Source organism: Silurus aristotelis, assembly GCF_946808225.1.
Source record: "Silurus aristotelis genome assembly, chromosome: 4".
NCBI classification, from domain to species: Eukaryota; Metazoa; Chordata; class Actinopteri; order Siluriformes; family Siluridae; genus Silurus; species Silurus aristotelis.
The window spans coordinates 22,931,615-22,958,286 of record NC_139577.1 but is presented as its reverse complement, the minus strand read 5'-3'; the positions used below and the strand labels follow the sequence as shown (position 1 = coordinate 22,958,286).

General features: G+C 36.0%; 1 protein-coding gene across 2 annotated transcripts in view; it reads left to right on the top strand.

The window, feature by feature from the left end:
- The window catches only part of stk32c (serine/threonine kinase 32C), a 100,787-nt gene that overhangs the window by 5,148 nt on the left and 68,967 nt on the right, over positions 1-26,672 (top strand). Inside the window, exons 1-2 of one of the 2 annotated variants that reach the window (XM_083538432.1) lie at positions 15,150-15,247; positions 21,452-21,507. Coding sequence is in view for 1 of the 2 variants with exons in the window: in XM_083538431.1 (XP_083394557.1) it covers positions 21,452-21,507 (56 nt within the window). In the remaining variant the exon portion in view is untranslated. Of the gene's footprint in view, positions 1-15,149; positions 15,248-21,451; positions 21,508-26,672 lie in introns of those variants that run through there. The other variant, XM_083538431.1, reaches the window with a different exon arrangement.

Here is a 26,672-nt window from a genome sequence, read left to right as displayed (position 1 = left end):
TTTATATTTGGTCCATATGTGTATTGTTTATATATTTATATTTATTTTTTTGTGTTGGAATTAAGAAAAAACCAAGAACATGATACACAGTTTTTCCCAAGTATGTCCTAGTTTTAAAAGTACAGATTGTGCCTTTAAATCATCTAAAACTAAAATTAGAATGGACAAAAATATACACATACAAGCCCCTGCCTTCAGTGTTCTTACTAAAGCCATGACCACAAATAACATACATGCAAGTTGCTTGGATGCAGATATATTGTATTAATGCTGTATTAATAGTGCAAAGACCATGATTGCAGAGACCAGAGCACTGACTCAAAATGCGTTAAAACTGGTTTTAAAACATAATTCTTTTAAGCTTAATTTAAAAAATAAAATAAAATACAGATAACAAGTAAAGAAATTATGCAAAATTACTTATGACCTACAGAGTATATATGAAGTTTCTATTAAATTTAATTGTGAAAAAAACCATGCATCAGTCACTGAATTTGTAAGAGTGATGTTTTGGCAATATATGGTTAATAATGTTTATTAAAGTGTGTACCTTGTTGTCATGATTGGGATTTGAACATGGCTGTGCAATCAAAAAGACTACAGCAGAATTTAGATGTTTCTGTGCTTCTGTGTTTCATTCATCCTACTTTTTCAGGCAGCTTTGACACCACAGGCTGCTATTTCACTGCAAACGTATTAATATTTTTATCGCCGCACTTATTGCGATGATGGTTTTCGTTTCGGGTGCTGATGAGAGAGCTCATTCAATAAATTGTAATTGCCATGCTGTAATTGCCTCCACTTCAGGGTTGCTGATTGAAAGGGATCACCATCACGTAGAGTCGTCCAGAGTGATGGAAAGCAGGCCATGTTGTAGCTTAATGAGCTCTCTGTGCTCACGTGAAGTACAGGATATTTTTAAGGGTCAGAATGTTGTGGCCCAGCAGCATTATAAAAATCTTTACCTCCCAGAGACTGGAAATAAAACTGAGGTACTTTACTCTCTCTATAGCAGTTTTGTGAGCTAAACGCCTCTCATGTTGCGTGACAGGAGCGATTTCTCTCTCCCGCTCTGTGACCTAAAATTTAATGCTGGTCAGGATGTCAGGTCTGGGGGCTGGGTGTTCCCCTGGCAGCAGAGGGAGCATAAAAACAGAATGAATAAATAATATACTGCTGCTGCTGGCCAGTGGAGCAAGAACACTGCAGTCATATCTTTGTGTCTCTGCTATCTAAGGGAAAGCTAGATATGAAAAGTGTTTAACTTAGGATGTGCCATCTAGAATAGAACCAGAGAGCCAACAAAAAAAAAAGGATGCAACTGCTGTAGAGGAGTTTAGGATTTTGCAGTTTAAGCTGTACATTAAACATGCAGCTCAAAGTATTTGTTTATATGAAAAGATTTTATGTAGCCAGAAGCATTCATTCTAATTCCAAATTCTGAGTACACTTTTTATATGCACCCTAAACTCACTGTTGATTATTTGTACACGTGCATTTTAGAATGTCTTCTATAGCAATGTTCTATTACAACCGCAGGAACATAGCAGTAAGAACTGAATTCAGTTCTAATTTGCATGCACATTTATGTCAAGACATTCTAGTACAGCAACTTATGACACAGTATTTACAAGAAATACACCTGTCATACAGCCAACATTTCCTTTTACTAGAATTCTTCTTTTTTGGGCTGCTCCAATTAGGGGTCACCACAGCGGATCATCTATCTCCATATCCCCCCCCGTCCTCTACATATGCCTCTTTCAAACCAACTACCAGCATGTCTTTCTTCACCACATCTATAAACCTGCTCCTTGGTCTTCCTCTTTTCCTCCTTCCTGGCAGATATACCCCATGTCTCTCATCTGCACATGTCCAAACAATCTCAATCGTGTCTCTCTCACCTTCTCTCCAAAATGTCCTACATGCGCTGTCCCTCTAATAAACTCGTTTCCAATCTTGTCCATTTTCGTCGCTCCCAATGAAAATCTCAACATCTTCAGCTCTGCTAACTCCAGCTCCACCGTCTTTCTTTTACTCAATGCCACTGTCTCTAAACCATACAACATCGCAGGTCTCACCACAGTCCTATAAACTTTCCCTTTCACTCTTGCAGATACCCTTCTATCACTAATCACTCCTGTCACTCTTCTCCACCCACTCCACCCTGCCTGCACTCTTTTCTTCACTCCTCTAACACACTCTCTATTACTTTGCACTGTTGACTCTAGGTACCTAAACTCATCCACCTTCACCACCTCTTCTCCCTGCAACCACACCACTCCACTGCCCTCCCCCTCATTCACACATATGTACTGTGTCTTACTCCTACTGACTTTCATTCCCCTTCTCTCCAGCGTGTACCTCCATCTCTCCAGGCTCTTCTCAACCTGCTCCCTACTCTCACTACAAATAATAATATCATCCACAAACATCATAGTCCACGGAGACTTCGTCCGTCAACCTGTCCATCACCACTGCAAACAGAAAAGGGCTCAGAGCCGATCCTTGATGCAATCCAACCTCCAGTTCGAACCAGTCTGTTGTTCCTACTGCACACTTCACTGCTGTCACACTGTCTTCATACATGTCCTGTACCACCATCACATACTTCTCTGACAGATCTGACTTCCTCATACAATACCACAACTCCTCTTATAGCACCCTGTCGTATGCTTTCTTTGAATCCACAAACAAACAATGCAACTTCTTCTGACCTTCTCTATACTTTTCTATCAACAACATTTCCTTGTTATTTGTGGTTCTCACCAACATCAAGGTGGATTCCACTGTTTTATAGTCGTGTCAGCTTCATTAATTCAGTTGTTTTATTATTAGTTAATACTACTGATTTGTGTGGTTACTCAGTACCTGCACTCAACTCTTACTCTACCACTGGGGTCAGTTTCACCTTCAGAACTATCCCTTTCAATTTATTACATCTCAGACCGTTTAGCCCGTAACCAACAACTCATCATCTCATCAGAAAGAAAAAATCACACTTCAATGTATGTTCACAACCGGTGGACTTCTGTGATGGCAGTAACAGCAGATAGCAAAGATTGACTAGCATGCTAGCAATGGAGCCAGTACATGGTAGTACAGTATGATCTGAGTGGAAGTTAAAAAAACACAGGGTAGTCATCCACTTCATGGATTAACCTGAAGTAGGGGGTCGGTAATATTGTGAATTATAAGGCACGAACATGTAATAATAACAAACCATACTAAGGAATTACGATGATTGATGATTGATTTCTTTTTTGCCCTTGGGCTATGGGCTGGCTGTAACCAAAGTAGTATTATCAGTTTAGGAATGCATTTGCCCATGACAGAAAAATTGGATCTGTCAACCTTTTCCCCAATTTGTTCTGAAAGGCATTTCTATGTTCAACGAAGTGAAACAGCAACCTTTGCTCCCTAAAACAGATGAGAGATGTGCCCTAAAACATGAGCTGTTCACAACTCTTTCAAGAGATTATCCCTCTTGCACTGTTTTATCTGTCCATGTGTGAATAGCCATGGGGTTATAATGAACTATGTGGAAATGCAGTTTTCTGATGTTTTTTGGGACCAACAACTGGGTCACAATTTCTCCCATTTGAGTGTCCTGGTTTGCTCCATACAGCATGTCATTAATAACTAAAAAAATGTGGAAACTGCTGATTTTACCCACGTTGCACAGATCCTAGTAACTAGGACAGTGAGTCCTACTTGTTGGTCTGCAACAGCCAGCAAGGCTTTGCTTTCTACAGATAATTTTGATAGTTCAAACAACGTTTTATGAAAAGAATCATAAAAGAGAAACCATTTTGTAGTAGTAGTTTGTAGTAGATTTGCAGGATGACTTGAAAGCAGCAGGAATACAGTTATACAGAGAAGAATACACAATCAACTGCATTGCAAGCTTGATTCCTACACCATATGCAGAACTCTGCTATAAAAAAAAAAAGCAGAGGTGCATACAATCTGCACACAGGCATTTAGGTATATCAGAATTCTTTTGGAAATGATGAAACAAAAATTTGTGCATATGATTCCAAAAATACTATACACACACAGTATTAGTACAGAGGTGGGAGCATCATGGTATTGGGATGCTTCTCTACAGAACAGATGACAGTACTAGGGCATTATTTGTAATTAAAGCAGGTGTGAACAGTAAGGAGGTAAATGTAATGTGTTACTGTACTTAAATAGTTATTTTGTGTAGCTGTACTTTACTCAAGTATTTCCGTTTGGGGAGACTTTTACTTTAACTTTATATTTCACAGTCAAATATCTCACTTTTTACTCAACTTCATTTTACGAAATAAGTGGTTCCTTTTTATTTATGAGTGGATAAAAACTTAACTGGTCAATCATGCAGCAAGCCACCAATCAGGGTAGAGCACGCGCTCTGTTTTAAACTTGTTTTGATTGCTGCTATGGTGGATTTAGGCATCATGTGCAGCCGCCCAGGGAGGCATCTTGACAGTGAGGCAGCATCGGGCATTTCTTCCCAACAACTGTTTTTTTTTTTGGTTTGTTTAAAAGTAAATTATTATAACAATTCACTTTGAATGAACCTGGTCGGGACTCGGAGTGTGCACCCACCCTCTGGAGAAGTTCCCTCACTCATACACTCAGAAAGGAGTTTTTAAAAAAGGTCTAGACCCTCAGGAGCCCAATTCAGAAAAAAAGAGGAAAGAAGTAGATGCAAAAGATAAAGGTGCAAAAGATAAAGGTGTATATGCAGTCCTGTCACTCATCTTGTTATTAGATAGTATTGATAGTATAGGCTAATGCATTTAATAAAATAGAGTAATAACTATATCACTTAGGTTATGCTGTGTTGCCTGCTCTGCTTTTACAAACAAGAATATTTCTTTTAGTTTTCATAACATTATAATTTATAGTGTTTAGTTTATCATAATGTGTGTATCTTGCAACAAAACAATTACTGTAGTTAAACTAGCACTTTTTGAGTTGGGTACCTTTAATTAAGGTGATGTCATGAAGGTTTTATTGTACTGAAAAGGGCCTGAACTGAGTTTAGTAAGGGGGAATCACCAGTGCAGCTTAAAAGGCTAATTTAAAAGACAAATATTATAAGGATGTAGATCCTGTATGTGTTATATGTCTACAATTACCCAAGGTTCTTGGTTCTGAGAGGTTGATCAATTGTGCACAATGATTTGTTGTTTTGTATTTAATTGCACAATAAATGCATTAAGGGTGATTTTTCTACATGAAATAGAGCTCTCAGAAATGTATCCAAATTTGTGGACTGCTCTGAGAATATGTTTTTACTCATCCATTGTCGGTAGCTGAAGCTGAGAGGAGCTTTTCAAAACTGAAACTAATCAACGCGGGAGACTTTGGGTCACGGCGTCATTTACCCTGGGCGTCATTCAAGCTAGAACCAACATTGCTACTTGGCATGAACAGACAGTTTAGAGAGGAATAAATGATGGAAGAAACTCCTGACTCTCCACAACCCCCATGTCCTTTTTTGCATAATTTTTTTTTTAATCATTGAAAAGAAGGTTTTGGACTTATGATCATTTTAATAGATATCAATAAGTGTTTGACTCATTATTATCATTCTATTAATAGATTGATGTGCTAAGAGTAACATTAAAGTCTTTTCACATAAACTAAGTTGATTAAGCCACAGTCTTGTGATAAAAATGATTATAGCCATAATAAATCATAGTACTTGGATACTTAAGAACATTTGAAGGCAAATACTTTTGTACTTTTACTCAAGTAAAGGTTTAAAGGGAGCACCTTTACTGGAGTAATATTTTACCTACTGTATCTCTACTTTTACTCAAGTACATGCTTTGGGTACTTTGTCCACTACTAAATTAAAGAGAACATAAATGGAGTGATATAGAAACAGACATATTAGAAAATTATTTAATTTCATTGGACAAGGAAGTGAATCTGGGTGGAGGCTGCTTCAACAAATAAGGACCCCAACCATATAGTCAAATTGACTTAAGACTTGCTTTTTGTATGACCTAACCAATGTATTGTCCAGTGGCAGGCTGTCAGGGCCAGCAAGGCCTTCTTTGCTGGCCTAAACTCTATCAGAATCACTGACTTTAGTTTTAGTAAAATACATCCATTAATATATATAAAATAATCCCCAATAGTTTTTCTTGTATGTTTACGTTCGAGTTTCAATTTAATCAGATTTTAGCCTGTACATCAAATGTTGTCAGGGCCAAAATCTTCCATGAGGCCTTCAAAAATGAACATGCTTGCTGCGTACGGTTTATGCTGCTTGAAGGCTGTTTTGTTTAGCCAATAAGACTTCAACTGTCCTCAAAGTGGAATTAAAATTAGGTTAATATTGATGCTTTGGTAAGAGATGATGTATGTGGGTGGCACAGCTGTGGCTGCAGTGAAGCAAGATTTATTAAATTGTGTTAGTTGGGTTTCTTGGTTCAGTAATGGCATTCATTCTTACTGCGTGAGATACCTGTTTGTGATGTAGAACTCTGTTATACTGCGTTCTTCTGTAATATTGGAGATTTTTATTGCCATGGAGTCATGATGCAATTGAGAGGTGGGTTGATTCAGGCAAGACACCACTGAAGGCCTAGGTGTAAAATGCTTGGCCTGCCACTGATATTGGCTTTATTCATTGAAATTGAAAGTCTCTCAGAACCTAGTAATCTTGAGAAATTATATTAGATTTGGTAAAAAGAATGGGCCAAAGTTGAACCAGCAAATGCTGCAAAAATAAAAAATAAAAGTATTTAATTTTAATTTGTTCTAGTACATTTGGTTTCTAAACATATTGGTTACCTATATTAATACATACATTTTTTTGTTTAAATTTATATGTAAAATTTTAAATAAATTATACGTAAATAAATGTTGATTATATGCACTGAAAGGATGTTAAACCACATATTTATTACATATTCATATTTATATATTTACATTTACATTTTCATTGCTTTCTAAGGACTAGAATAAAAGAGATGCGCATGTGTTTTTCTTATTTCTATTTTGTTTCTATTAGAGTCTTTTGTCATTGTCAGGGACTCATCTGTATAAGAGGTGTAGTGAACTATTGAGAAATAAATATGGTAAATACTCCTGGCATAGCCTCCTGGTTCAGAAAGCTTGTCAACAGCTACAAAAAGCTGCCACTGATGTTAACAGCTTGCACACACTCATTCACTCTCACATCCTGATGCACCTGTATGCTGTGCTCTGTTACCCCTACAGCAGTAAACAAGGATCTGTCTAGGAGATCGGATGTGAAGGTTGAGAGCATGATGACACTCTATATTGCACATGTCGTCAGGAGAACAGGAGGGCCAAACATGCTGCAGCAACTGTAGAGAGCCCAATACAGTTCTATAACCTACAATAAGACTGAAAGAGGGATTATGAAATTGTATGGATTAGTGCAATTATTTATTTGCACTAATTATTATTCTCAGTACTCATAAAATGGTCCCTTAAAGGGTTCAACCTGGAACATATCGCTATTACTATAGTTCGACAAATCAAATAATCGTTGGTGTACTTGCTGGAACTTTTTAGGGAAAAAATAGTGTAGATAATAACTGCATTGAACAAGTGCAATAATTACATGTGCAGTACAATAACATTTGTGATAAGTGCATATGCAGTTCACTAAACTGTGCAATAATAAATGTGCAATACACTGTACCAATGTAATACATGCATGTGCAATATACTAAACCAGTACAATAAATGCATGTGCAAAAGCTCTTTACTAGTGCAGAAAATGCATGTGCAAAACACTCAACTATTGCAATAATACATGTGCAGTACGCTTAACCAATGCAAGAAAATGCATGCGCAATATACTGAACCACTGCAGTAAATGCATGTGCAGTGCATTTTAATAGTGCAGTAAATGCATGTTCAAAACACCTACCTAGTGCAATAAATACATAGGCAGTACACCACAACTAGTGTAATAAATGCATGCACAATAGATTAAACCAATTAAATTATTATCTGTGCGATTAATTAAACAATTGCAGTCATGTAAATGTGCTTATGTGACTGTATGAGTGCATGGTTATATGCATGTGCAAGTGCAACTCAAGGCTGCATGAAAATCCCAGAAGATCAGCAGTTTATGAAATACTCAAATCAGCCCATCTGGCACCATCAACCATACGACTATGTTATACGACGTTATAGTCACAGAAATCACACTTTTTCCTTGTTCAGATGTTTAATGTGAACATTAACTGAAGCTTATGGCCTGTATATGCATCATGATTAGCTGGTTGGGCACGTGTATGAATGAGAAAGTATACAGGTCTTCCTATATACACCTTTGTGTGTACAGTATATAGCTTTTATTCTGTTATATTTATCTTAGTATTTTGCACTTGCTTTTGAGTCTGTTGCACAAAAAATTCTGTATTGTTTAAGTGATTGACAAATAAATACATAAATAAGTGTAAATGAGTTTGAATCTAAATATAAATCATGAAAAGTATTATTGAAATGTTCTTGTTTCATATATCTTAATATATATTTCTGAAGACATGAGTAAAAACAGCTTACAAGCACCAAAGATGAGGGGTGATGGAAAATGTGCTAGAATGGTTTCCTGCACAATGATATCAGGATGTACTTACTCACGTTCATGGCTGAGTGCTATAACATTAAAGAGTCTTTCAGCCTCACAAAGCACTAATTGCAGAAAAACAAAAGCTGTGCACTACCAACAAAAGGGAGTAGACAATTTCCAGTGAAGACAGAAGCAGTGAAACCTGATTATAGAGCTTTCCATTGGTGAATGTATGTATGGACCACAGTTCCTAAAATAAACAGACACTACTAAGCTGTGCAGAAAAATTAGCACAGTGATTCTGTCAACTTGGGCTCTGAGACACACAGTAAAGCTGAAATACATGAGCTATCTTTAAATGAAAAACCCATCTGCTACGTGTCCTTTATCGATCTGACTCACTCCCATAACACACTGGCCTATTCTAATGCAATCAGCCATGCAACGTCGATGGGTCAGGGGAACACTGGAAAATAAAGCATGCGTTTTTGATCATGCTCACTGATCACAGATGTCTATTTTGTTAGGAGCTCTTTCAAAAATAAAGAAACTCTATAGGATAAATATAATATAAAGGAAATAAAGGAACTCTTTTTAAAAGATGAGCTTAAGAAAAGCCGATTTGAAGTAAAACAACTAATCACACATGTTTAAAATCAATAGGAAAGTATATCAATAAATGCACATGCGAATAAATTCTACTGCAGAGACCAAACTACAAACACCAGCATTCTCATACAGTTAAGCTACAATATTCAGCATTTAATATTCTGTAACCTGAACCTTTTTTTCTGCTTTAAAATGCTGCCAGTATGTCACCCTGACATTGAAATAAAGAGATCACACTTGAATGTTTATGTAATAAACACAGAGCTGACAATTATCCTCTGCCTTATTGTTTTAATAAATGCCGTGTGATGCTGCTGATCTCTGTATTCATGTTGACATTTTAATTCCAAGCATCATTAACGATTCAGGGAGAAAATGACTGATCATCTTGATTGCGTCCCTACCCAAATTCGAAAAGAGAGTGTGGTCTGAAGGCCAGCCATTAAACCGTATTGTTCTTAGCACACACAAGGAGAAATCAGTGTTAGCTGATGATAGTAATTTGAGTACACAGAACTCTCAGACATATAGTCTTTTTTTTTTTGGGGGGGGGGGGATGTCTTAGTTTGACTGCAGTGGAACAACAGATTTAAATATAGTGTAATTGACAGTTACTGATTGTTGAGTCAAATCAATTGCTTTGATTCTAATTAGCAGAAAAGCTAGTATGTTTACGTGATCCTAGTCCTGTCTAGGTCTTTGTCCTGATGATCACCTGCAAACTATAGACTGGCCTAATAAAGCCAGACTGCAGCTTGCAGGTGATCAGCATATAGGGTGGTGGTCAGCATGTAGGGAGGTGGTGGTTCAGTGGTTAAGGTGTTGGCCTTTGGATCAGAAGGTCACAAGTTCAAATCCCACCACCAAGCTGCCACTGCTGGGTCCTTAAATAAGGCTCTTAACCCTCAGTTGTAAGTTGTTCTGGATAAGGGCATTTGCCAAGTAGAGTTAAATCAGCAGGCATAGGGTTGCATTTTGTGTGAATGCATTTTAAGGCCAGTGATATGTAGCACTCATAATGTTGTACAGACTCTTCCCCCTTTACGAATTTTTGTGGATACAAACAAACCTGTCCTTAAAGTGAAAATTGTTTGAAATCGAAAAAATGTAAAACGGAGGAGAGTTGCTAGCTAGTTGTCGGGTGTAACGAGTGTACATGATGAACACTGAACAGTGAATATGTTTTTAATTCATTTTTAGAATTTTTTATTACAAAATACAAAAATACAGTATTCTGATTATTTCGATTTGTTTTAGTATATTTTATTGTTTATTTTATAATATTTATAGCATTTACATAATCAAGAGATATGCGTTAGTCAATAACAAACACAGGAACAACTTACAAACAAATTCATGCTATGAATGGTCGTTCGGAACATGGTTAGCGTCTGTATTTATATATCTGGTACCTGGTGCCTCTTTCACCAGCTCCTTTGTTGTCTTTTGTAGACTTAAGGTTGAACCTTTCCCATTTTTAGGTGAAAAACAGATGGAGGCTTATCTTGCTTTAAATGCAGCTGAACAGCAAATTTAAATACAGTGTCATGGACAGACACTGTTCCTAATTAGTGAGGCTGTATTGAAAAAAACACACCTAGACAATACCCCCAAAAATCCTTTTTATATATATATAATTGCAACTTAATGACCTTCTAACATCCTAACTACTAAGCTACCACGTCCCTGTATAATAATCTCCAGCATTTACATATGGTTTGAGTCATATAATATACTGATGCAACTACAGACACTTTAATGTCTGACTGCAGGAACCTTTACATGTCCTTACTGTAACACCAGCCAAATGACTAAACACTCTGATCTGTTGTATTACAGACAATTTCAGTGTTTGTACTTATAAATAACAAATAAACAGTATGCTACAGCAAAACAATTCTAATATATTTAAATTCAGCAGGAAAATCTGATCGTTTTAAAGGTCCATTTCAAAACATGTTAATCATAAGCTCTAGAGTACAGACAGAGAAATATTGTATATGAAAATTTGATAAGTACTTCTGTCTTTTTTGTGAATCCAGGGTCAACTAGATAATGTTTTCCACATTCTGGTGACTGTAGTCTTTTACCATCTTATGTTTCCATGGAAACTAAACTTGTTTGGCTTTAAAACACTGGACATTGTCTCATGAAATGTGGGACAGATATATTAGAAAATATATGACAGCGTATATTACTGTATAAGACATTTTTTACTTATTCATGGTTATTTTCTGTTAATAAGGCAAGCGACGTGCAATACTGGAGCAAAAAATAAAAGAAAAAAAACTATTAAAAAGAAAGAAAGAAAGAAAACCATTTTAAAAAGAAAATAGCAATGGCTGAGCTTACTTTGAGACAGGACCTCAGCAACGGCATTTGACAAAGCGTTAGTTATGCCAGATTGATTGGACTTTCGCCCATGAAGTTTTATTTGCCAAGCATTTTTCAAGTGTTGCATCAGACTGTGTGTCCTTTTTAAAGTACAAACAAATCTGTGGAATTATCAAGACCATATCTGATATTAACAATGCTGAGATGATTGCATTGCTTTATTAAACCACTCAGTGATCATCGTAATAATGGTCTCATTGTAGCAGATTTCACATTATACTGAAAAAAAATAAATAAAATAAATTGTTGTCTAAATAGTTGCACCGGTTGTTGCTGGGATCCCCTTTTCACTCCTCCATAATGACATCACAGAGTTGCTGGATGTTAGACATGCCGTTTCCACCTTCCAATTGAGGATGTCCCACAGGTGATCAAGAGGGTTCTGGTGTGGATACATACTTGGCCACTCCATCACCTTCACCTTCATCTTCCTCATCAAGGCACTTGTCATCTTGCCGTGTTAGGGGTCATTATTATGTAATAATAATTATGTAATAATCTTCCATTATTATGGAAAATTCGGCACATTTTCTGAAGGGAGGGCATTATGTTCTGCTTTAAAATCTGACAGTACATTTCCCCTCAATGAACCGCAGCTTCCCAGCACCAGCAGCTCTCATGCAGCCTCAGACCATGATGCTACCACCACCATGCTTGACTGTACGCAAGACAATTTTCTCGGTACTAATCACCAGGAAATCACCACACATGCTGGAAACCATCTGAGCCAAACAAGTTTATCTTAGACTTGTCAGACCACAGGACAAGGTTTCAGTACTTTATGCTCTTGGACAGGTTGTCTTCAGCAAACTGTTTGTGTGCTTTCTTGTGAGCCAGCTTCAGAAGATGTTTCTCCTGGGAAGACCGCAATGCAAACCGACTTGTTGCAGTGTGTGGCTGTCTGTCGACTTTCCCTTTCTGCAACCTCATGCATCTGTTTTTTTAAGCAGCCTCTGCACCTATCGCACAGCATAAAGACTCAACTTCTTTGATGGACCCTTGCAAGTCCTGTTCTGAGTGGAACCCGTCTTGGAAAACCTCTGTATGGCCCTGGCCACTGTATTGCAATTCGATTTCAGGGCATTACCGATCTTCTTATATTCTAGGCCATCTTTGTGGAGAGCAAGAATTTTAATTCTCAAATCCTCACAGATTTCTTTGCCATAAGTTGCCATGTTGAACATCCAGTGGTCAGTATGAGGGAATTGTACTCAAAGGACCAAGTTTTAACTGCTTGAACACAAGATACACAAATGTGTATGGTCCTGTCAAGCAGACAAAAACATGAAAATGATGAATAGGACAAGTGGCTATATAAAAATATAAATAAATAAATTTAAAAGAGGCGATATTAAAACCTTCAACGCAACACATTTATTCCCAGCGTCCTTTCTTCACTCAGATATAAAAAAAAATGTATAATAAACTTTCACTGAAATTTTTTTTTTAAATCACTAAACATTTGTTTTGCTGATGCGGCAAGTCACAATTCAATCTGTCATGAAACATGCGATTAAAACCGTCCGTGTGGAAACATTGCAAAAGTTCCTTTTGGTGTCCTAATGATTTTCGTAGTTTAAAACATCATAATTACTTTAAAAAATGTACAAGGATATTGTGTTTTATGTTGAGTCTGTTTTTACTAATAATAAACATACTTTTGCATTAAGCATTAACATTCGTCCATGTCCATGTTGATTATTAAAAACTTAAAAAGTATAAATTAAAGGAACTGTTAATCGTGAGTTAACTCAAGACAGCATGCGATTAGTTGGGATTAAATATTTTAATTGATTGACAGCCCTAATATATATATATACAGTCTAGTAAAATGATTCTACTTTAATATAATATAGCTTATAACACTTTAAAAACTGAATTATAGATTGATTCATTAATGCAAATGATTTTATTTTGCAACTGCATGCCATTCTTTTGTGTTCATCTAAGCATCAGCGAACCTCAAATGCACGTGAGCCAGGCTGAATGTTCACGAGTCACTGCATTCAGATTACCCATCATGCACTGGCATGACACACTTTTGTGTCTGTGGGCATTTTTGCTCAGGACTGTGATTAATAACGAAGAGCTTATGTAAATTACATCACCTCAGTATGCATAATTAATGACAAATATGACTGCACCTCCCAGCACATTTATTCAGTGACAATCCTTACACTTTCTGACTGTCTGAGAATGAACCAGACATGTGACATTCTTTTTCACACATGCACTCAAACACACACCTTATATTAAAATACCAAGATATCATGATAAATAATGTATGTAAATCATATTGATATTAATAGAATGCTATTATGTCATATGAAACACTCTCACAGGTGGTATGCTGTACCATGGTATACATTGTCTTTCAAGCTATACTGCCTGGCACTAATTTTCTCACCAGGTGCTCGCTGATTGATTTTTAGTCCGGTTTTGTAGAACATATTTTAAGTGGGATGTGCTTTCTAGAAGGGAACATTTATTAGTGCTGTCAGGAAGACATTAGAAAGTGCTCTGCTTTGTTCTCGCTTCCACAGTTCCCAGTACTTCTTAAATGTTTTATATTTGAAGCACCTGCCAGAGATGCAAAAAACAGCACATACTGTACTCATTAGAACATCCTCACCACAGGAGCCATGTTCTTCTTTGCTGAACTAGAATATCTTAGGTGTTATCCAATCTGTCAATGTTCTGTAAATCAGACAAATCAGACAATATTTACTGTTGATACTCATTATCTGATAAAAAAACAAAAAAAACAACAACACACTACTCTTCTTTTAAGCTTGTCAGACCCTTGCTTTAATTACTGCATGGAAAAAATGCTGCATGGATTTCTTGTCTCATGGTTCTCGGTGCATGACCTGTATGAAAGATGAACAGGGAATGAGGAGCAAAGGAAATTGGCAGCTTTGTGTAGCTCTGAGAGCTGTTTTCTGCTTGATGGTGTGTGTGTCTGTTTGTACAGGGAGGAGGGAGCATGACCTGATGTGGCCATTATCATTAGTCAGAATAAGCTTCAGGGTAGAACATAGCTCGCCATCTCCCTCCCTGGATAGTTTGTAATGACTTCCTATGTGGGCTTTCAAGCTGTGGGCTCTTTCCCCTCAAAGATCGCTCATATTTGGGCTGCAAATAGTTTCATGAGTCAAGCAGTTGGAAGCCGAAGCTCATTAAAGCAAATGTTTTTGGAATCTGTCCAAAACTTTTCTTTTCACGGTTATTAACATGAGATACTTCTGAACAGTTTGGCATAATGTCCGTAATACCAATTCTCCACTCTAAGTTTGGTCATATGATTTAATACAATACAGGAGATTGTAGACATTATTATAATTTTTTTTTTATCTTGTACAGTCGGTTATGTTAGGACATGAGCTCATCCAAACAACATTCTAATGTAACTGAATGCAACTGTATTCACAGCAAACGATGTTGGGGTCAAGGGAGTTGTGTTTAGTGAAACAAACAGGCAGTTCCCATTAATGTTGCATAACTCATTTTAGTCTCCGATTAAACAGTGTTACAGAATTATTCAGAATGTTCCAGAAGCATCGCAACATGTTTTCTTTCCCCAGAGATAGTGTGGTTTTAATAGCTTAGCACACAAACAGCAAGAACAAATAAGCAGCAACATCTGTCGATGGTTAGGTTATGAAAATGCTCTATGTTAAGGTAATCTCAAAAACTGTGTGCACGTTTTTATTGTTATGCCAGTACCTTAAACAAGTTAGGAATATTTCTTTTTTTTTTTACAGAGAAACATATTACTATGATCTGGTTATATCTCTCTCTATATCTCTTTTCTTCCAAACACACTGTAGTTATTAAAGTAATTCATTTGGCTTATATACAGGCTTCATATAGTAAACAAGTGAAAATATATTACAGTGGTGATTTATTTTTTTTTAATAATAATTTTGAATGCAAATCGACCACCAGCACTCAATTCAAATATTTATGGAAGATATTTATTTTCCAATACATTATGATTGCACTGTTGTAAAAGGCTTAGGTGATGCTTAATGTCAAGACATTCCTATTTCATGTTGCTTATTTTTTCACATCATGGGCTTTTGTTTCTAGTCCTGTTTTCATCCCCAGTCTTGACATTAGTGAGCTATCTAGTTGTGTTCACCTGTTCTGTGTTTTTCACTGGTCAGCTTGTCAGTGTATACCCAGTTGTATTTTTCTAATTGTTTTGTTGTTAAGCCTCATCAGATGTTATCTTGTATTTTCTATGTGCCTTGTTTTGTAGTTTGATGTTTCCTTATTTTGACCCTGACTTGTTTGTTCCCATCTTACAAATATGGATGACCGTAGTTTGTTGCTGTCTGCCTGTGCTCTGATCCATGTTTAATGGCTCATGGATAGGTAGCCTATGCAATAAGAAAACATTTCTAGTGCTTATAATAAGTCTAATAAGTCCCAATACATTAAAGCCAAAATATTTTTTTTAGGATGAAAGCCCAAGTTAAACCACATAGGCTTCTGCCGTAAAATAAAACAGACATTACATGTTAAATATTTAATGGAAGGTATACAGCCTATTGTCACATTTAAGCAGGGTAACTGGTCCAAGAAAATATTATTATAAGGTTGCCTGCACTTTAACAAATGCTTTAAACAGATTCATGTTTGAATGTGTTTAAAATGCAGGATCAGATCCTGATCAGGAGCCAGGGGGATGAAGAGGTGACATTTACAGATGTCTCTGATGTCTGATGTTTATTTTAGCTTTGTACTTGATATGCGTCTCACATACATTTAACTGTTTATAAAGAATAAATGGCAAAGCACCAATAGTGAGTCCAAAGCAGTGTACAGAAGTGCTATCAGAAGGAGCACAGCTCTTTGAAATAAAAGACCGGAAATTGACTGTATCCTCAGTGCCAGCTTTGGATCTAAGCACCTGAAAGTTCCTTGTGCCTCCAGAAACAAAATAAACTTATCCATGGAGCTCTGTTCTGAACCACATTTTTTAAATCGAAAGCAGAGACCAGAAGAGCAGAGACAAGAAAACATTTAAATCAAGAGCATTTTGTTTTAGATGGATATAAATGAATGCATTGGATCTATTACAAGAAGAAGATAACTGGAGATATCCTATGCCAAATTTTTTTACAGGTCAAAAGCTGGCCTTCCTAATCATTCATTCATTTATTTTTTCAATAATTCATGTGATTTAATCTTGGCTAGGGAATGTAGTAGATTCAGAGCCTGTTCTGGTGCAGCCCAGGGCACAAACTGGATGAAACACCAGTCCAACACAAGGCACGCATATACTCTTTCTCAGCTAGGGGTAACATAGTACGCAAAGGATGTTTACCAGAATGTTTCGGGGAATGGGTGAAAACCAGAGCACCTGGAGTAAACTAAACTGGACACAGGGAGAGCATATAAATCTCCATCTTACAGTATATACTTTATATATTTTATATAAAGTATGCTCAGATGCCTTTTTCACTTAATGAAATGTATTTCTATCTTGCACAATATAGATTTGTTCCTTGAAGTTCAGCATCAGAGAAGGTGTCAGAACATATTAACTCTGTATTATTCTAAATACACTTGTGCTAGGTATGACATTTAATGATCTGAAGGTTGAACTCTGGCCTATCATTAAAAGGACTTAATTGAGTCAAGCTTTCTGTTAATCTTCACTTACAAATAAGAGGAATACCGTTTTCTTCTATCATCTATAAAATTTGTTCAATAGCCAAAATTAGGAATGCAATTTTTGTATTCATTTTGAATACAGACTGATATAGCTTTATTTACCCTGCTTAATCTAGTTATAAGGGCTCTTATTTTAAAAGATTGAGTGAAATGACATATGATCTACCATTGCATCCTCCTTATGCAGATTTGTGCCTGTGTTCTGTGTAATAAATCTGATCCTCTAGACAAATTACATCCCTGTATTTGTTTCACAGTGAGAACTTTCCCAGCAGCTTCCATTAGTAAGCACTCTGCGATGACCCCCCCATTAGCGTCCTGTTGAAATTGATGCTTGTATTCAAACCCACTTTGGCTTTAACCCAGTAGGAGTCATGCCAGTAACCACTGCAGCCTCAGCCTTTTCACACTGTTTTCCTCTGAACAGTAACACAGTGGTGCAAAATCAGCAGGATCTGATGTTTTTTAGCGGCAGGTTTGGAACCTGATACTCGCCAACTATGCCAAGCATGCATGCATTTCAAATTCGTATAAGAAGTGCATTTACCTGATTATGGAAATATAGACACTCAGATAGCGATGGAGCATGTAATGGAATTGGCCAGTGTATTTTATACTGAACAAAATTATAAATGCAACACTTTTGTTTTAGCTGAACTCAGAGATCTAAGACTTTTTCTAAGTACACAAAAGGCCTTTTCTCTCAAATATTGTTCACAAATCTGTCTACATCTGGGTTATTGAGCACTTCTCCTTTGCTGAGATAATCCATACACCTCACAGGTGTGGCATATCAAGATGCTGATTAGACAGCATGATTATTGCACAGGTGTGCCTTAGGCTGGCCATAATAAAAGGCCACTCTAAAATGTGCAGGTGAAAAGTATAGTATAGTAATACATTCTGTTAAAAAGCATGATTGGCAGCAATCAAAGCTTTAAGTCTTAGATCTTTGGTGGTTCTCCCATTTCTGTCAGATCCTTTCAAGCTCAACCACACTGGATGATTTCACCCCAGCTCTGTTGCTTAGTGGCACCTTGTAGTGTCATAATAAGGATGGTATTGGTAGTTAATCGTATTAGCAGTACCTGGTTTTTGCCCTTCAGTGCTTTAAGTTCAGAGGTCTTTTAAGTGCTTGCAATAAGTCTTTTGTATTTAAATTTATATTTCAGTTTTTGCTGTTTAACACATTTGCATAAAGATGCTCAATGTTGCTAACAAAATATTTTCGATTATTGTGTGTAGATTTAATTAATCCATCTCAATTATATCTTATAAATATACAGGAGTCTGAATACTGTTCCAAACAATCTTGATTTTAACTCCCAAAACTCTTCTTAGTTTCTCTTCGCAGTTATATCTCAGTGATTAAGAGATTCTGTTTGATTCTGTTCTTGGAAAAGGATTTCAAATCCCAGGACTGACAGATAGCTACCGTAGCTAACATTTGAGCAAAGCCCTTAACCCAAAATGTCTCTAGGGGTCCTGTAGAGTATTTGTCCCTGCACTCAAAAATCAAATATATTGTATGTTTTACTGTTTACAAATGTATATTTAAAAAACTGTAAAATATTAAAATGTCAAATTGCTTTACAATGCTGACTTTGTATTTCAGCTATTACAACAAAGCTCCTTAGCGGTCTAACTCTGGGTCAACACTGTTGCATCAAGATGTTTTACATATAGATATTATTATCTTTTATATATATCTATAATATCTAAATAAAGATTTTATTATTATCTTATGTAAAGTCATTGGTAAGCTGTATTATTCAAAATATTCACGTCAATAAATAGTGAAAATGTAAGGGCTGGAATGTATCTGTTTTTGTTCTTGAACACAGCGAACAAGTCTTCCCCTATTTTATAAAAAAAAATAAAAAAATTAACACTGTGAGGCATTGTGCATCAGTGAAATGAAGAGTCTCAAAATGAAAGAAATGATCCATACAAACAAAAAGGTCGAAGACAAAATAAATGTTAATGACTGTTTTTGAACATAACAGAAAAGAAAAGAAAAGACAATAAAGAGTTTTGCAACACAAAATAGATTCCTTTTACAGACGGCTATACATCTTTACTATGTGGAACTGTAGTTTACCAAGACACGTGTGCTGTTTGTAAGACACAAGAGCCATTGTTCTATTAAAAGAATGCATAATGCCTCATTAGGTAGCCTGTATCACCTGGGCATATTTATTCTTAGGTCTTTATTACCTGCAGTTCAGCACAATATTTTACACAAGCAAATCTATAGGCAATTTAAGATTAGTCCAGCATTTGCAGGAGATGTTGGAACCACATATGATGTATAGGGGAGTGGTAGCTCCAGCGGTTAAGGCGCTGGGTTACCGATCGGAAGGTCGGGGGTTCAAGCCCCGGTATCGACAAGCTTCCACTCTTGGGCCCTTGAGCAAGGCCCTTAACCTGTGCTCTGACCCCAGCTTCTAAGCAAGCTGGGATATGCGAAGAAAAAATTTCACTGTGCTGTAATGTATATGTGACAAATAAAGGCTATGCTATGTTCTGCAGCATTAGATATGACAATGTACTAATTAAATAAGACATTAGGAACCAGTCGTGTAAAATAAACATTATACAACAGACTGTATTCCTGCCCCAGAATAAGAAGGACCTGGTTCTTTTGGCAGAGTTAAAAGGTCAGATTAATGAGTATTATTGAGATTGATGCCTTAAAGCAGTGACCTCTAAGATAAAAGAGAATGCTCAGAAGCATACAGAATTGTAATACATCCTCTTTAAAGTCAGGCTTCTCATTTCAGTGCTTGCTTCTGGTGAAATCCTGCCTCTGCAGTAGAGCCAGGCAAACAACGCATTGTTATATTGATTTAAATAAAGAAGATTTTTTTGTTGATTTTAAAAAGCATGAGGGGAGAGGAGCACACGAGATATGTGCTCTTAAAACAATACTGATTATGAATCAGTGTAATTGAGAAGTAACAGGATGGTGCATGGCTTCACGAGATATGTAGCGTGGACCCAGAGGGACTTTCCACTGACTTTCTGTCTGATTGCTCACAAATTTCTGAGGGTCACCGAAGTACTTCAATAACATCGGAGTTACAATACCCACTGTATTTAGAGCTAACGGTTTAGAACACAGGTTGCTTGTGAGATATTAACACAGAACAAACACATCTACCAGTAAGGCAAATGCGCAAAATTAGCAAATACACTATATCTAAAAACAATCAGGTATATTTTGTGCATGATGAAACCTTGAAGGCAGCGCATTTAAACAATTCTAATGAGTCATTTTTGTATACAGTTCTTAATAATAATTTGTGCATCCTTTCCATAAGGGGTATCTGGTGATATATGCAAAGAAAGTATATATAGTACAGTACTTGAACACTTGAATGTTTATTACTTTAATGTTAGATTATTACAATTTACACCTTCTCCTTTCAGTCAAATAGGTAGGTATTTATTTAAACAGTTTGGTTTTAGCACTGTTATGTCAAGTTGATGCACACCTGATATTTTTCACATCACTCACCATGCACTTATATAAAATTTCTTCTGCAGTAGCATTACTTTCTTATATACGAAATTCTGAGAAATCATCGCACTTTGGCACCATGTACTGCAGTAAAAGCCTGTTAGCTTTCACATCATTTATTATGTAGACTAAAATATATAAAGATATTTATAATATAATAAATATATTTATTATATAAAGATATAATAACATTTCAGGTCAAAAAGATCCTCGTAAAAACGTACCAAAAGACTCCTGAAATTGAATTTCTACCAAATGTAATGCTGATCTTAGTTTCTGTAATGGAAATGTAATATCTATACAGATCATGTGATATCGATCTGTTGTTTAAACACACTGACAGGTAAATATGAAGTCAGAAAGCCGTTTTGTCCATCAAATTCTCTTTAATATCAGGAGGATTGTCAAGCATGTGGACCAGATTTTTGTTTTTCTTTTAAATTGTGATTGTTTATACTGCTAATAATTAAGGTAAAATAAAGAATATGATAAATAATAATAATTAAAAAAAGAATACATGGCTGGAAAATACAGAGGTTACTTGGGGTCAGTAAAAAATGTAGGAGTCATTGGAGTAAAATTATAAGTAACCTATTATATGCTGGGTTGTACCAAAATAAAAACTCAAAATACATTCAAATTTTATATTCATGAGTTTTCCTCTTTTTATCTTACAGTGAATTTTGATCACTTCCAGATTCTCAGAGCCATTGGAAAAGGCAGCTTTGGGAAGGTAAGCATTGCAATATCCAGTTAATTTACATACTCAGTTCAAGATCCACCCATTTCATTTTCTGTATGATTTTCTCTTTGTATAAGGGAAGTTAGTGAACAGTAGCCACTGTTATGGACTATTGTGAAGCATCTACAGTTATCCTAAGCTATCTTTTTATTTTTGAAATGGGTAGGCTATAAACACTAGAATAATGACCACTCAGTAATAGTATGCAATTAGGAAACAATGGAACCTTACAGCTTGTCAAAAACGAAAGAAAACTAGTGTTTATTGTTACCATTGGTGCCAATACAAAGACTGTGAGAGGAAAAAACAATACACAGCAGTAAGTTAGGATAAGCATGTGTCTTATAATTATAAGCCTTCAGCTAATGTCTGGCTTTTACCACACACACACACAGAGTATATTTATACACTGTATATGTACAGTGTATATGATGTATTAAAAAATTCAGTGTAGACAATGAACATTCCCTCATTAGCTAGGACATGAGTATTATAAAAACTCACATTTGTAAAGGTTTAGCTATATCAAGTTCTATTAATGATTAGTTATAGATAGATATATGTTATAGATGTTAGTTATAGATAAGATGAATCAGGAAAAATGTAGGATTTCAGCAACAAAAACTAAACAGCCATTTTTGTAGGGTGTCCCTGTTATGTCCTGTTATGTTTATATCCTATGGTTAGTGCCTACAAAAATTGTTCTAAAGAAAGGTGAACCGGTCGGTGAAGCAGTAACAAAGTCATAATCTGGAGGCTGATTAGCATGGGTGCAAAGGCTTTTCTGCCTGGCCTGATCACACTGAGGAGCTGCTACAAGCAAAAATAGCTGAAAAAGAGAATGCAATAAAGATAAGGTGTCAAAACACACAGTGCATTTGTAGGCTTTGTAGTGGACATGTACCACCTACCTAAACATGGTAACAGCCCAAGTACCCAGACTTAATTGCAACAGTATTCAGTAATGGCATTTTCCCTTTTCAACAAAATATGCCCTGTAACACTGCAAAAGAATTCAAGTTCAGGTGGCCTTTTAATTTATCGGATCTCAATCTGAATGAACATCTTACGGTATTTAAAGGAACTGTTACTATTGTCTTGGTAGCAGATACCACAGCACACCTTCTGTGGTCTTGTGGAGTTTTGGTGACACACAGTAAACCTGAACAATTTTTGGTCAGTGGTTATAACGTATGTATAAGGTATATTTCCAGTATATAATTTATATTACTTACTTATATATGGAATTTGTTAATGCTGATTAATTGTGAAAATACAGGATGGTGAGTTCCACTGAGTCCTCACTGTTGTCATCTCAAGATGCTGGAAAAGAATGCTGGGGGATTTGGGGCAGACCCACTATGACTCAGTGTTCTCTTTATGTCAGTTGCACATACAGAGAGAGACTGAGATCTGTGCTGTTGGCAGAATGTCACTATGGCTCATCTCTCTGGGAGTTTCAGTGTCTAATTACTTCAGTGTTCTCGTTATCTGAATGAGATGGCCTGCTTAACTGGGCCTTGTGTAATTACATTAGGATTTTCGATTAATCTGAACCATCATGGTTAATTAATATCACTGGATTTTTTTTTTGCCATTTGTATATTTGTTTTGTTTTAACTTATTTTGTGCTTGTCCTCAGTGGGTGAGTAAGAATTCCGCTGAATGCTAAATACGATCCTTAATAATAATGGGGTGAACTGTTGTGTTATATATTGTTAGTGCAACCCAGGAGGGATGTGCAGTTCTTTATTGTATGCAAATTAGAGACAGCACTTTTTTGTGATGCAAATGCTACTTTTATCTATTGTTTTTAGTTTTCACTCAATCTGTTTCCCTCAGCAAAAAGCAGAGATTAATCTACTATTCATTATTATAATATAATTAAAATATAATATAATTAAAATCTTGCTTTGTATTCATGTTTTTTTTTTTTTTACACAAGAATCATTAAGTTCATAATGATTGTTTAATGTTTAATATAAAAGGTATGTGTGCCAGCGGTGAGCGACCGCTCTGCTCTTCTCTGCTTCGTGTCTCTCCCCGAGGCTGGTGTCTCGCTCCTCTTTATTGGCATCGCCAGACTGAAACAGAGTGCACTGATTAGTCTCATCAGCTGCAGAAGTTTCTTGCTGCTCGTTCTGTCTGGCTCCGCCCTCCACTAGCAAACTGCTGGCACAGTGTTTTTGTGTGTTTTTCTTTTTAAGAATCATGGGAATGTAATAATATGAATGATTCTGTTGCTTCTCTGCATTATTAGAGAATGTTTAATTTCCTTCCCTTCCCCTTTTTATGCATTCTCTCTGTCTTTCTCTTCCCAGTCTGTTTTCTTTGTATTTTTCTTCATGCTTTCTTACAAAATTGTTTATAAAGTGAGTGGCCTGTTTGGAACAGCATGTCAGCAAACATGATGGAGTACATAACGATTTCAATGCATTTTAATTTTCATTTCAGCTCCATCGTTTTTCCCTTCAGGCCGTTGTATTGTAATTATGTTTCTTTAAAACAGGACCAGGCAATGGTAATGATCCAAAAGAGTGATCTGAGGAATTAGGGAGTAAGTATACTGAGGCTGTGGTCATAGATTTGTACACGTTCACAGAAGTTTTTCTGCTTAATGATAAGTCAGTTTAAATGTGTACATAAATAACTGATTGACACCAGTCAACAGGATATTTTAAAAGTGTGATCAGAAAATATACTTATTAATGCCATCAAGTCATTACCAATCATGAAAAAAATGAGCTGGTAATTTATGTGCATATGAAAGAAAAACATTGCATATATAGATTTGTTGGTTTCTTTTATGCTAGACAAACGTGACTATGAACACGTGTCTGTAACTAAAGATCTTGTAACTGCTATCTTGTTAGATAAATATGCTTGTTCCAGGCAGCAAATGTCATGCTTTGAGCAAGCTGTTTGTCACAGTGTGTAGCAAAATGGACATATGCAAGCAGTTTGTTTATAGTCGATATAAAGATATACACAGGGGTTATAAACACTGTAAATGTTAAGAATTAAAAATGAACTAAGTAGTGAATTAATTAAGTGATCAGTGATCATTTGTAGAACTAAATGAACAGTCGAGTCAAGCAATGATGAGGCTCCTGTTTGTTAATTGTCATGATTGTCATTTACCTCAGGAAATGAGAGAGAGAAAGTGTGGGGATGATGCTGATTATCAAAGTGATTTCTTGTGTTCCAGCATACATTTATAATAAAGGGTAACTATGTTGTTTTTTTTTATAAATAAATTAAATGTGGTGGTAGACAGGGTGCTTGCTTGATTTAGCTGGCAATCTAAGGAGATCAGAATTGTTGAGGACTCCAATACTGGGTTATAATGCAATTATAATGAATTCTGTTCAGAGGTTTAATGACTGCTGTCAGTCACTAGGCTATAAATAAAATCTTATATAAAGATAGACATATTTGAGACCAAAGGTTTACAGTACATACAACCAAGCAAGAGATATGCAAAATTTTTTTTTCCTCCAATTTATGTTAGAGGAAATGTTTATTTTCATAAGAGGTCTTTTTTGTATGAGCAACTGACCCCATCGCCCTCCTTAGTTACTGTTGCTATGTCCGACAAGACATGCCAAAATTACAAAAATGCCTGTCAATCCAGCTCTTTGCGAAGAGTCAATTGCTTATACACTTATGAAAACTGTATTTACCTTAATCCATGTAGAGTATGAACTGTCATTATCTTGCTGCATGAGCATCATATGTCCTCCACAATTTCACAGACTACCTCCACTGTTCAAAACATTCAAAACTGTTTCAAAATCATCTTATTTCTGGCACTTCCCCTGTTGGCTCTCAACTGTGAGTGGCGTCACTTCCCAATACAACAATAATATAGTCCCACCCCTGACACTTGACTGCTTTCAGTGCAAGGCATCGCAAATGCAAATGCAACCGTGCAAGGCTTTGGAAATTCTAATGCAAAAGAATTGCGATTCCTTTTTGGCAGACTGCATACGCAGAGAAAGTGAAAAAGCTAATGTGGTAATTAATATTTATAATTAAATATGACATGGTCATAACTTGTAAGACACGGAAAATAGAGTTGCAAATGGACTTTGCTTTTTCATTTGAAATTTGGCAGTCACTGTGCTTTTTCGGAATCGAAAACACAAACGGCAAGATTTGTATTATACAATTTGCAATAAATTTCGAATATTGCCTGGAATTTCCTTTCATATATTATATTAGATTTTCACGGAGTCAAAAGTTTACATACACATTTACATTTATATTAAACAGATCAGTATAACTGTATATATACAAAAAAAATGACCATGTGTAAGGCTTTCCCAGGCCTCCACTTAAATGTGTGTCAGTCACCCAGAATCAGAAACTTGTAATTGGGAGGTTACCAGAGTGAGTTGATGGCACCTACATACTTTATCCCTGGGCATGAGTCAGCATGAAATGTGCCTGGTTGTGTCCACAGGTGATCCAGAGTGCTATGACTCAGACAGTAGTTGTACTGATGTGGAGCTAGACAAAGGAGACAGGGCTTAAACTCTGTGACCATATAAAAGGTTGTACAGCATATGTGCCCAACCATTTAGACATGAGACATGTTTGCATATTTATGCTAGTGTTTATGTAGCAAAGTGTTACATAATTCATAACATCCTTGATGAGAAGGGATTATTGAGCCAGAAGAGGAGAAATGCAGCCACATGATAAATAGAAGCTTTGTCGCTTCCCCTTTCAGGAACATCTGACAGGGTATATATATATATATATATATATATATATATATATATATATATATATATATATATATATATATATATATATATATATATACAGATATATATATATATATATATATATATATATATATATATATATATATATATATATATATATATATATATATATATACAGTGAGGAAAATAAGTATTTGAACACCCTGCTATTTTGCAAGTTCTCCCACTTAAAAATCATGGAGGGGTCTGAAATTTTCATCGTTGGTGCATGTACACTGTGAGAGACATAATCTAAAAAAAAAAAATTCAGAAATCACAATATATGATTTTTAAACTATTTATTTGTATGATACAGCTGCAAATAAGTATTTGAACACCTGTCTATCAGCTAGAATTCTGACCCTCAAAGACCTGTTAGTCTGC